We start from the raw sequence: 12,564 nt of genomic DNA, 5'->3' as shown, positions 1-12,564 counted from the left end.
CTGCTTCATCTTCACAGCAGTGTCAAGGACAGGACTTGTAACTGATATGTCAATTCATTTTGATGACCTTTAAGAGAATACATTAACAGTAGAAACAGTATCTGTTGTTTTTCAAAACAAATATTGAGTTTGAACTTGTGGTTATTGGCTGGGTATTCGGTAGTTCCTCTAGATATAAGCGTATCAGTGGTTTCCTGTTTGAACACTAGTGAGTATCCATATCACACAATACCGTTCTTCTAATGCCTAATGTAGTATGTGTATGCATGCTGTCTGTTAATGTTTTTTCCTCTCTCCTCCCTGATCGTGATTGCTTCATCACAGGCTGTGATCATGGTCCACTGCATGGCTCTCTCATTGTGACTCCTACGTGGACCACAACATATCTGCAGCCTTTGAAGTAGTGAACGCTTCATTAGCTTTAATTAGTTTGGGTCACTATTCCTGAGCGAGCCCTCAAGTTGTTAGGTTAGGGGAAGTTTCCTGTCGGCCGTTTCCTGGCTGGACTTTGCCGACTTTAACTTGTTTTACAGAAGCTCTTGCCTCGTCTGCAGTTCTCTGTTCTCTAACCTAATGTACCTGCTCTTCACTTGACTGGAACACCAGACAGCGGCTGCCACAGTCACTCTGAAGGCGAATGCACCGACTTTTTTTTTTTGTCTACACCTACTCACTACAGTAAATGGGAGTATCAGAAAACCATATGCTTTTTGTATGTGCAGCTGTGAAACAGCTGGTTTCAGCTCCTTGATTATGAAAGAGCTCTTGTTTGCCACTGGCTGTTGAATTTCACGGAGTACAGGAACTGCCTTACCAGCACCAATCCAGCATAAATGATGTATTTATAATCTGCTGTGAAATAAGACAAGTGTCGATAGACGATGAACAAATAAATATATTGTTAATGCCTATTGCACAAGGGCGCCCCACATCTCTCTTAAAACCCACTCGAGTTTCCGAATGACCAAGGGGCCTCCGTTGACATTTCAGAATATGTCCCATGGTGTAACTGCATCCAAGGCAGGTCAAGAATGAATGAGTCACCACAAAACAGAATATGGTCATTGTTGTCAGTGCCAGTGCAGAGGGCTCAACTTTTGGAAAAAAAAAAAAAAAAAGTGGGGGGAAAAACCTGACAAAGATGGTGCTCAGTTTTTTCCATTTAGGAGGGAAAACAGGAAGCAGCTCCTCCCCTTGTCACTGCAAAGTCCCAGGGTGAATGTGTGTGTCGGACAGCAGGGATGTGAAGAGGAGTGCATGGAAGTGTGCGTTTGGTTCAAGGGAAATCCTCTTTGCTCTGTAGAGCTGGAGAAGAGTACATTCTAAAGAGATGCCCTCTGACCTCTTCTCCTGGACTCTTTCATGCAAGCAGACGTCCTTGTGTGTTTGCAGACAGATGCCGGACGTAAACGGTTGAAAAGCGCAGCCAGTGTCTCATTAAACATGACTACAGATAATGCTGAATGGGACTGTTGATACAGTGGAAAAGACGCTGACATATCGAGCTCCTTAATAAAATCATCATGGCAACGCTCCTTTCGTTTCTTGGCTGTTTGATGGTGTTTATTATTGATTCCAGTGACATGTCCTGATTTCTTGCTTCTCTTTTGGTACTTCACTTTCTGGTTTCTCACTTTCCAGTTTCTCTCCCTGTTTGCAGTCATAGCCTTCCTAAAACGTGAACCTCTCTGTACCTGCCTGCTTAACTCAATTGTGTCAGTGTTCTTGATTGATACTTGACCCCTGGCTCCTGGTTGTGCCCTCTGCGACCTCTGCTTCCTTTCTCCTCCCCTTTTGTCTCCTGCTTTCGCTCCTTGCCCACGTTGCTCTCTGCACTCAGACAGCCAGGATGACGGGACTGGACTGATCTTCCTGTTGTTGAGATCTCGTCTTGTCAGGGTTTGGACTGAGAAGTCGAATCGTCAATTCCACTGTCCAGATAAGATCTCCACATGTGGTCCTAGAACAGATGTGGCCATAAGTGACTACAGTCATATGACAACATGCACCAGCAGGATAAGCCAAACAGTGATGGAGGAGTTCACGGCACAGTTATGGTTGTGAAGTGTCAAATGTGATTTTTGAGTTCATTGGATTGGAGGAGTGCTATCTGGTAATGTGCATGTGTACATGGGACACATTTAGAGCCCAGTTGTATCCGATGACAGGAAGTCACCGCCGGAAGACCTCAGTCACGCCTGTTTTATTTATTTATTTATTTTTAATGCTGCGGGCTCGTTCCTCTCTTGTCTTTGGCACACTCTCCTGTCACCTGCTCCACTCAGTTATGCGCTCCCATTTCCAAACACGCTCTCAGATAACATTCCAAGGAAGACGCAGCTTGGGCATGTAGTGTTCGAGTCCAACAAGTCTGTTTTTCCAAGCCTCTTGCAGGCTTCTCCCAGGGTTTTTTTCCCCCCTCTCTCTCTCTCGATGCTATTGGAAAATGACAGGGTTGTTCCATCACTCTTGAGTGGCAGCGCGTGTGTTTCCAGCCGAAAACATCTCTGTCAAGATGTCTTGATGTTACGTCATAACGTAATCTCCATGGACGAGTGAATTTGTTCTGCTATTTATAATTGCAGAAGGACTTTATTCGTGAGTTTCTACCTCATGCAGATTCCAGTGATCATCCCAGTGATATGAAGCAGCTGTGTCACAGAATCACTACAATATGGGAAACACGCCTGACACACAATGCTGGATTTCTGTTGCTTGTGCTGCACACTGTGGGAGAGCAAAATGGGGTTAGCAAAATAGTGAAACCAGAACTTATTCCCAAGAGTTCAACAGAGGGCAGTGAATGGACCCGGAGTTGCTGGCTGGTCACCAGCAGAGGGGTTAAGTGGCAGGGGGCCTGTCCATATGAGTTAAGCTGAGAACGAGGCTGCTGGCGAATGAATAGATTAAAGTGAGAGAGACATGAAGATTAAGAAAATGACGAAGAAGAGAAAAAAAAAAAGAAGGTCCATGGACCTGAAAAACACGTATGATTAATGGAGTTTGGTTTGTTTCTCACGGATTCCGGCTCGGCCTCGCTCCTTCTGACAATAGCTCAGATGGTGCTGGGACGGTGCAGTGGGCGCTGCCTTGGGGCCTGAAGGTCATACCCAATGCGGCTCGGCTTTAAAGGCCAGGCAGGGCTCACTTCTCAATCAAGTCTTTGTCTTCTGCAGAGGCCTTCATGTGTTCAGAGGGGGCCCATTTCACAAAGCCACCACAGTTCTACTGAACAGCTTTAATGGCTAAATAAGTTTGTGAATTAAAAGTGAGGAATGCAATTTCTTCACAACTTCTATATATTTTTTTCCTGCACTCGTCGGCTTTGCGCTCTGACAGTTTCATCACCCTTGATGGTAGTGATGCTTGACAAGCCCCCCCCCCCCCCCCCCACACACACACACACACTGGATGATGTATAGCAGTGTGGGTAAAGGAGCAGCTCATTAGGAGCAGGGCACAACCCGACCCTCTAATCAAAGGATCTCAAGCGGCGGCAGCCCCACACTCGCCACGTTTTAACGTCAAAGCGGCAAGCTCAGAGAGAGAGAGAGAGTTGGGTCTAACAGTCTGCTTCTGACCTGGCGGCGAGTACCCACTTAAAAGATGAGATTATATGCGGGTCAAATGAAGTGCTTTGATGAGTAACTTTGATGTTGTCTGTCTTTTCATTCAACTCTCAGACCTAACAATTATTCCTAAGAGTCTGACAGTAACAATCTGTGCTGCGAGCCCTCAGAAACCCTTCCAGGCTGCGCGAGCGCCTGCAGTTCGCCTGCTCGTTACATTTTCACGGACAGTGTTTGGGTTTACTTTGTCATAAATGAAGCTTTTCCCTCACCAGAGATGTCTTGTATTGCCAAAGTAAGTTGTGTGCAGGCAAAGTGGGGATTTAAGAGAGGACAGCTGTTAACCAGGCAGCAGAGCATAAGGCAGCAACGCTTCCCACAGGCATGTAACACAATGAACACACAGCCCTGAGTGTGAGACACACAATCTTTATCTTTTAATTAAATAGCCCCCGGTAAGCATGATAAATGTATGTTGTCGGTGACAACGTGTCTGGTGCTGTATAATTATCCAAGCAGCACCAAATAGAAACCTGATGCGCGCACACACACACAAGTTTCTCCGTGTTACACGTGTATGTGTGTTTGCAGGTGTGGATTTGTTGTTGAGCACAAACAGATGAATGATACACATTAGTGAGCAGAGGCTCAGCAGATCCTTACTTAAAACACAACTCAAGTAGCGCCTCGGTGCAAGAAACGGGACAAATATTGACTTCCTCCCTAAACCCACACTGGCCAGTCTGGAATCAGAGGCTAGCAGGCTCCTTCTAACAAAGTGTTGGCACTGCACAGCGGTGTGAGAACTGGGCACCCTGCAGGCCTGGGCTATTTTAAGTTTCATGGGCTATAAGCCTGTGACATTGGACTTAAAATAATACAGCTGGCATTTTTGTCGATAATGAGTTCCTCATATAGCTCTCAGAGGTTAGAGATGAGTGACATTGCCACACAATGCACTCAAAAAAACAACAAACCCCAAAACATATTTGTTGAAATCACTATTTCAGTTTTGTTTTCCCAGACCCTACATTTCAAGACAGATGTTGTTCTTCTGACTCTGCATACTGTATACACACTTATAGCTTTATAATTTGAATACATTTACATTTATATTGCAGTAATCAGTATCATCTTATCCCCCAGTCTCAAATGAAATGTTTCTCAAAGCGGGCTGAAAAATTGAGAAATAAGTCTCACCCAGCAACACATCCACACATGGAGATCACTGCAAAAGCACACACTGGGTGTATAAAAAGCAAGTTGTAAGTAGATATTGTCTTCATTGTTGAGGTTTTTATGTTGCTTAGAGGAATAAAAGAAATCCAACATGAGCTGTATATACGCACTAAACACGTAGAACAGTACAAAGGCACCTAAACAGGGAAAATACTTCCAAATATAAAGTTACAAATTTCAATCGATTTGTACTTTAAATGTGAGATGTATGTCATGGGACAGCACAATAAAAAGAACAAATCCGGAAATAAGCGTATCTCACCCTAATACGCACAAACCACAAACACATCCACTCATGGAAATCACTGCAAAATCACACACCGAGTGTATAAAAGCAAATTTTATTAACTTGACAATATTGATATGGTTCCAAAACTGGAATGAAAATTTTTTATTTTTTCTCGATTTCCATGGAATGTAAAAATTGTCTGACTTCACTATTTTGTGACGTGACAGAGGAACGATATTTTCTTACTCCGTGAAAAGAAAGTGAATCATTTCCCTCCTTGCTACATTTCTTCACATCCTCCTCTTTCTTCTTTCTTCATTTTTCTGGGTTCAGTGCTTCAGTCAAGGACACTTCAATGGACTTCAATTCCGGATTATACTGACAGGATTACTCAGTTTTATCTGGAGCTCCAGGCAAATATAAAAAAAATGCAAACAAACTGCAGTATTTGTATGATTCACGTCTGAATACGCAGACGAGGGCCCTGTGTCCAACTGATTGATGTTCAATGACCATTCAGGTAACATAGCCTCTCTGTAGGCCATTGATATAATCCCTGGTGCTGCCCCCTCAGCTGCTCTCCTGCCTGCCTGATGTATTTGACTAAGCACTTGTGGAGGGAATGTGGAGGCCCCTCTCCAGAGTCATTCACAGAGGATTTTCTTCTTCTTCCTCTGCAGCCACTCAGCACAGCAGTGATCCTGACTAAAATCTGCACTTGGAGTGCCCTCAGACTCTAATATTATCAGCCTTCAGTCAGGAGACCACATGCAAACTTGTGGTATCCATGTAGTTATATCATTTCTGCTGCTAGGCATCTCCCAATCAAACAATAACAAAAAAAAGTTCTAAGACGTGGGGCAGCAGCGTGGAGTCATGGGAAAAGTTGTCTCGTTTTGGTTTCCCTGTGCCTTACTGGCAAAATAACACACTAGTAGCATTGCACATTTCCCTCCTCACTCTGTTGTTTCATGGGGGTTTACCCTGGAAGTTATAACAGAGATATGTAATAGAAACGTCTATGGATTTAGAGGGACTGGAGAATGCTTTGGCCACCATGCGTCTCAATGTATATCATCAACAGGAAGTTGATGTGCAGAGGAAGGCGGGGCCTTGATGCTGTCATGTCATGGTCATATCTGAGTGCCTGTGTCAGCGTGTTGTGCCAGTGGTTGGCGTTTGGTGCCGATCCAACCACAATTGAGATATGGAAATAGACGCCATAATTTGTACGTGGCCCTCAAGCCACAGTCATGCTGCTCGGTTCTCAGTGACTTAAATATTTAACCAAAGGTTTTTGTAAGAGAAGAATCTCCCTTAACTTTCCCATATCACATTTTCTTAAATAGACTTAGCTGCTTGAATCCTGCTTATAATATCTGTACAACACATGGACATGAATGCTGAGCCCGCGGTCATCCTCTGTTATTGTGTGGTTTAGCTGACGGATCCTCTCCCTCCCTGTGTTTCTAGTTTATTACAGAGCGCTTGTCAACTTCACCGACTCCCTGGTCTACAGCCTTGAGCTGGAGGACATCTTCTCTTCAGCTTTTAATGAGATCTCTGAAGCAGTGGTGGACACGGTATGTACTTCCCTTTTAGGAGACACTTGACCAATGTGTGGCCGTGTAATCTAGTCCAAGGCTACCTTATAAGGTCCAGAAATATAATTTAGGACTTTGCTGATTTAGCTCTCAGCTTGTTTATTTCTAGTTAACCGAGTCTGGTTTTCCCTCCGCAGCTAGAGTCGGAGTACAACAGGATTCCAGGTACTCAGGCAGTCAACGTGGTCCTCATCAAGTAAGTGCACAAGTCCTTAAATCACACAATTTGACACCAAAAGCAGATACCCTGCAGCTGTGTGCTGTCTGCCTCTTACTCTGGCCAGGTGACATTACTCTCTGTGTATCCAAGTGACATCCAAAGAGAAACCTCACCTCTTAAGGGCTCCTCTGTTTAAACCTCTGCAGTGAATGTGATACAGTGAGTAGCTTAACTGGGCCTGTCTTGCTTCTTCTTTTTTTTGCTTTTTTTTTTTTTTACAGGAAAGTGGTGAGAGACGACGGAGTGGATGTATTTGTGGAGTTGGACGTGGGTTCAGACAACAACAGCAATGAGGAACAGATCCGCAGGGTGCTGTACAACGTGGTGAAGGAGGGGGCCATCGCTTCCTATGTCACATCCGTCCAGGGCTTTCAGTTCAAACGGCTTGGACAAGGTAAGACTTCAGCCAAACAAGAAACAAGAAACGAGTGAACACAGTGAAGTGACTCACTGTGATACACAGCGGTTTGGACACATATGAATCGCCGCGGCAGTAGGCGGCGCCCCTAACTTTTTCCTCTGGTTCCTAGCTTGGCCTCACGTGGAGACTTTAGCAGCGCCAGGTTTGTACTGCATGGCAACTGAGCCGGCTGTACTGTACAAACTGTAGGATGACTGCAGTGGAGAAACAGCCGAGCATCTTCCCCTGTCCTGACGTTGAACATTTGCTCTTATTATTTACATGCAACGGTCATGTGCAGTGGTTTTGCATGGAAGCACCAAATTTGACTTTGACTTTGTCCGTAAAAGACTTGCCGTGCACAGAAGACCTTTGCATGGCGTGAGTCTGATCGGGAATGCTGCCATTTAAACAAATCTCACCATCATTTTTATTTACATGGTAGATACAGTATGTCCCATATGTCTGTCTTGTGTATCGAGTGTTGTTTATGCAGTCTTGTCTTGTGTGTCTTGATGTCCATCCATCCATCTACACAGTCTGTTTACGTTCTATGCGTCTATGATGTTCATCAAGTGTGTCCGTCTCTCTAGTCTTGTGTGTCTAGTCAGTGGGTTTAGGCCGTTTTTGTCCATTCTAGTCTGAATTTGCAATGCAAATCAAACATTTATCTCATCTAGTGTCTGGAGGCACTGCTGCAGTGATGGTGGTTTTCACAACATGCCTGAGCTGCACTTACTGTCGTGATCTGCTGGTTGATTTTTGCCGTGATGTGACATCCGTGTGATTTTTGTTGACCGTGCTGTAGCCTTGGCTCGCATGTATTTGACAACCCCGCCCCTCCCCCCTCTCCTTGCGTCTCCCATAGTAACCCCCAGCATCAGGCCCTGCATGCCAGATGAGCACAGGTGTGGTGATGGGACATGCATCCTAATGGAATACCTGTGTGACAATAGACCCGACTGCAGAGACATGAGTGATGAGATCAACTGTGGTGAGTTGCTTTACTTCTAACACGGCCGGCGATAGCGTGGAGCATCGACTAAACCAATGATGGAGTCATTTACTTATATCTGTACTGTTTGCTGAGCGTTAATCAGAGATTTGTTTTAGAACTGCCAGCCCCTCCAGTCTTCACCACCCCTCCCACCACAACCACCATCGCCAAGAAGCCCGTGCGGCCCCCAAGCCCGCCTGGACCCTGCAGAGCCGATCAGGCCACATGCCAGAGTGGAGAGTGTATCCCGCGTGACTACGTCTGTGACGGAGAGAGGGACTGCTCGGACGGAAGCGACGAGAACAGATGTGGTTAGTGCTACGGCCTTTCTCGCGTGCAAGCACGAGGTGCCGTTCACATGCAGTGTCTGAAAATGCTTGAATTGAAGTAGCCAGAAGTGCTTCTAACCAAGGTAATTGTGGGGTTGTGCTTCTGCCGCGTCCCTTGTTACTAAGCAACCAAAACTGTGAGCTACAGAGATGACTTAAGTTGAATTCAATGGATTAAGTTACACCTTAAACTAAGGGCTACTAAGAAAGCAGCAGGAGAAACTCCACAGCGAGCGAGTGTCCTGCCTCAAGTCAGGCACCACCCCCTGACATGGATCCTCCTGAGATTCTGCAGCTGCTGTGAACGTCTCCTCCTCAAAAACCCAAATCTCATATTACCTAGTTTAAGTCGGAAAATGACTCAATAATCCTTTGTCTGCCCTCAGGCACTCCATCTCCCTGTGAACCCAACGAGTTCAAGTGTAAAAATGGCCGTTGTGCTCTTAAGCTTTGGCGATGTGATGGAGACAATGACTGTGAGGATAACTCGGATGAAACAGACTGCCGTAAGTCCTCATTTCTTTGAAACAGCATTTTAATGATTTATTGGGCCCCCTTTTGTTTACTAGTGACTAAAACATGCTGGAAATCCTTCCATTTTCTTCTCATTATAGCCACCAGGGGTCCTGGTGACAGGTGTGCTCCTGAGCAGTTTGAATGCCTGAGCGATCGCACCTGCATCCCAGCGAGTTACCAGTGTGATGAGGAGCCAGACTGTCCTGACCGCTCTGATGAGTATGGCTGCAGTAAGTCACACTAACGTCACAACTTTTCATTTTCATTTTCATCGCCCCATGTTTGCCCATGGCGGCAAATTCCGTTTCCTCTCACTGTCGGGGATTGCCAAATTCCAGTCACGCGCCATCTTCTGTGCACATTAATTATGTGGCTTGTCATCTTCTTGACAATTTACAGCCCCTCCTTCTGTGACAAGCCCACCAGAAGAGTCCATTCAGGCAGCACGGGGGGCGACAGTGATGTTCACCTGTCAAGCTGTTGGAGTGCCAATGCCCATCATCACCTGGAGACTCAACTGGGGACACATTCCTGTCAGTGGCAGGTTGGTTTGATGACACATTTTTAATCATCAGCACTTTATGTGAAGCCACAAATCTTGTCGGCACTAGAGTCCATAGAATTGACTGTCCACCGATTTAAGGAAAGAAGTTGTTGTGTTTGAGCAGAAAAAGATGAGAATCATCAACAATCTGCAAGATGATCATAGATAATCTGCATCAAACCGGGAACATTTGAAAATGTATCACTGATTTAGAGCTGAAACGATTAATCGATTACTAAATTAACCAACAACTATTTTGATAATCGATTCATCGGTTTTGAAGCTTTTTTCACGATTACAACAACATTTCCGATTGTTTAAGCTTCTTAAATGTGAGTATTTTCTTCATTTCTTTGCTCTGGATAACAAATAAATCATTAAAAGTGAATCATTTTGTTTTGTGGACAAAACAAGACATTTGAGAACATCATCATTTCCACGTTTGACGAACACCGATCAACATTTTTTAAGGTTTTCTGATATTTTATGGACCAAACGATTAATCGATTATGAAAATAATCGTTAGTCGCAGCTCTACACTGATTAATGCGTTTTTGTCTTTTCACCTGACAGATTCTGTGCTTTTGTAAACCGACAGTGTAAACCTCATCGTTTACTTGAGTTAATTTTAGGATTTGTACGGTGCTAAATCACAGCACACATTATCTCAAGACTTGGCTCAGGTTACACATCGAGCAGCCGGGCAGATAAAAACGAGCGCCAGGAAAAGTCGTCTAACTGTTGTACTTAAGCACAAACAGTAACATTTGTCTGGTGTCTGACTTACATTACCAAGATATTTGTGGTGTACCTCAACTCCACAACTTTCAGATTGTTCATTCTGGGTGTGGCCTGCTGTGTATGCTGGATTAGGCAATTGCAGCTGAAGTTTATAGATTTGTGTGTGTGTGTGTGTGTGTTTTCCAGTATTTCCACAAAACAATACAGCAAGAAACTTTCCAAATGGGTCATTAATGTCGTATGTGTGTGTGTGTGTGTGTGTTTGCAGGATCTCCATGATCAGTGAGAACGGCCGTGGCACCCTCACCATCCGTGATGTAAAGGAGGCGGATCAGGGCGCCTACACCTGCGAGGCCATAAATGCTAAAGGCCTGGTGTTTGGTATTCCCGATGGCGTGTTAACTCTGACATCAAATTCCAACCCAGGTACTGTAGTGCGTAACTTTTGAATGTAAACAAACTTCCACTACGTTCAAACCATTGTCAGGTGCGTTCACACACAACGGTGATTAAGTCTCTCAGCTTCAAACAACTCTCTCTGTGTGGTCTCTCTCTCTATCTCTCTGTATAGCAGTGTTTTTATTGTTGTGTCTGTGGAGACATCCTGCACCGCACACAGAGTGAAGCCTTTTAGGTCACGACTGAGCAGGCGAGGTGGAAGAAGGGTAGTCCCCTGTCTGCCTAATGGAAGCAGCACCTAGTAAATTTACAGACTTTCAACAGATCATTTATTCAAAACACTGTGGAAAACGTCGAACGACAGCGCAGCTTCTTTCTCTTCTTTCTTTCTTAGCACTGTTGAAATGTCTACTGTTGGTTTTACATCCGAAACGCGCACACATATGAATGGATTTCAACTTTTCCGAATTTCCAAGTGAATATGTGAAACGAACTATCCTTCTCTCCAGGCAACTGTCCTGGCGGTCACTTCAGTGTGGACGGTCGCTGCATGCCCTGCTTCTGCGCTGGAATGACCAAGAACTGCAAGAGCACCGGCCGCTACCGCAACCGGATCACCCTGCGCTTCACTGAGGAGGAAGACTTTAAAGGCACGGAGACACCGTTGCCTATAACGGACCAAAATTGACTTGTTTGCTCCACATTTTGACTGCGTGTACAATAAGAAAACCCTCCCTGATCGTACGTGTTGTTATTGCTTCCAGGAGTGAACGTCACGTATCCAACCAGGCCGGGCACTCCTCCTCTCTCCTCCACTCAGCTCATGGTTAACCCTGACATGGAGGAGTTCCAGCTTGTCGACCTGTCTCGCCGTTTCCTCAACATTGACTCCTTCTGGGTTTTGCCTCGACAGTTTCTGGGCAACAAGGTAGTGATAATAACTAACTAACTAACCAACCAACCAACCCTTTTTTTCTTTTTTTTATGATCACACATACTAATGAAAATCATCATGTTTACAGATTGACTCTTATGGGGGGTCACTGAAGTACAAGGTGCGGTACACTTTGGCCCGAGGTCTGTCTGAGCCTGTGGAGAAACCAGATGTGATCTTGGTTGGAAACGGACGCAGGCTTGTGTACCGCAGAGGCAGCGCCACCCCTGCTCGTGTGGTCAACCAGAAAGAGATCAAATTCACAGAAGTAGGTCTTTGAATAAGAAGAAAAAAATGTTCCAACAATAAACAGTAGCAAATTTGGGTTGGTGACACAGAAGTGTCAAAGCTCAAGTTAATTCAACACCACATTTAGTTACAAAAATGGACCAAACCATATCCGTACATGCTCTATCCAAAATGAATGCCTGAGGTATAAATATCTAAGTGTGAGTAAACTGTCGTAAACTGTCGTTGTTTTAGGATCACTGGCAGCACTCCAATGGTCGCCCTGTGACCCGGGAGGAGCTGCTGATGACGCTGGCCAACGTGGACAGCATCAGCATTCGCACCATCTATGACGACCACATGGTCAGTGTGGCGCTCAGTGACCTCATCATGGACACTACCGCGGTGGAGTTCAGCATTTTAGGTCACGCGAAGGATGTTGAAGAGTGCAGGTAAGAACAAAAACCTAAACTGTGAATGTTAGGGGGGAGGAAAGGAAGGGAGGGAGGGAGGGCTCGCGGTCTTAAATCCTCTCAAGCCTGTTGGGACCTGTCTAATGTGTGCATATTTCCGAGTTAAGATTATTCACATATGAGAGGACTGTTTTTGAAAGGT

The 12,564-nt window shown here is 45.0% G+C and overlaps 1 protein-coding gene across 9 annotated transcripts in view; it reads left to right on the top strand.

Moving 5' to 3' along the window:
• hspg2 (heparan sulfate proteoglycan 2) overlaps positions 1–12,564 on the top strand; it is an 86,330-nt gene that overhangs the window by 29,828 nt on the left and 43,938 nt on the right. For 8 of the 9 annotated variants that reach the window (XM_058643038.1, XM_058643040.1, XM_058643037.1 and 5 more), the window contains exons 4-16: positions 6,511–6,620; positions 6,779–6,837; positions 7,083–7,255; positions 8,130–8,255; positions 8,375–8,569; positions 8,974–9,093; positions 9,202–9,333; positions 9,503–9,647; positions 10,657–10,814; positions 11,297–11,437; positions 11,552–11,715; positions 11,810–11,989; positions 12,205–12,401. In XM_058643038.1, the coding sequence (XP_058499021.1) occupies positions 6,511–6,620; positions 6,779–6,837; positions 7,083–7,255; positions 8,130–8,255; positions 8,375–8,569; positions 8,974–9,093; positions 9,202–9,333; positions 9,503–9,647; positions 10,657–10,814; positions 11,297–11,437; positions 11,552–11,715; positions 11,810–11,989; positions 12,205–12,401 (1,900 nt within the window). Of the gene's footprint in view, positions 1–6,510; positions 6,621–6,778; positions 6,838–7,082; positions 7,256–7,391; positions 7,425–8,129; positions 8,256–8,374; positions 8,570–8,973; positions 9,094–9,201; positions 9,334–9,502; positions 9,648–10,656; positions 10,815–11,296; positions 11,438–11,551; positions 11,716–11,809; positions 11,990–12,204; positions 12,402–12,564 lie in introns of all 9 variants that reach the window. The other variant, XM_058643043.1, reaches the window with a different exon arrangement.

The sequence above is a fragment of the Solea solea genome, chromosome 11 (assembly GCF_958295425.1).
Source record: "Solea solea chromosome 11, fSolSol10.1, whole genome shotgun sequence".
NCBI classification, from domain to species: Eukaryota; Metazoa; Chordata; class Actinopteri; order Pleuronectiformes; family Soleidae; genus Solea; species Solea solea.
This window is presented reverse-complemented; position numbering and strand designations above follow the sequence as displayed.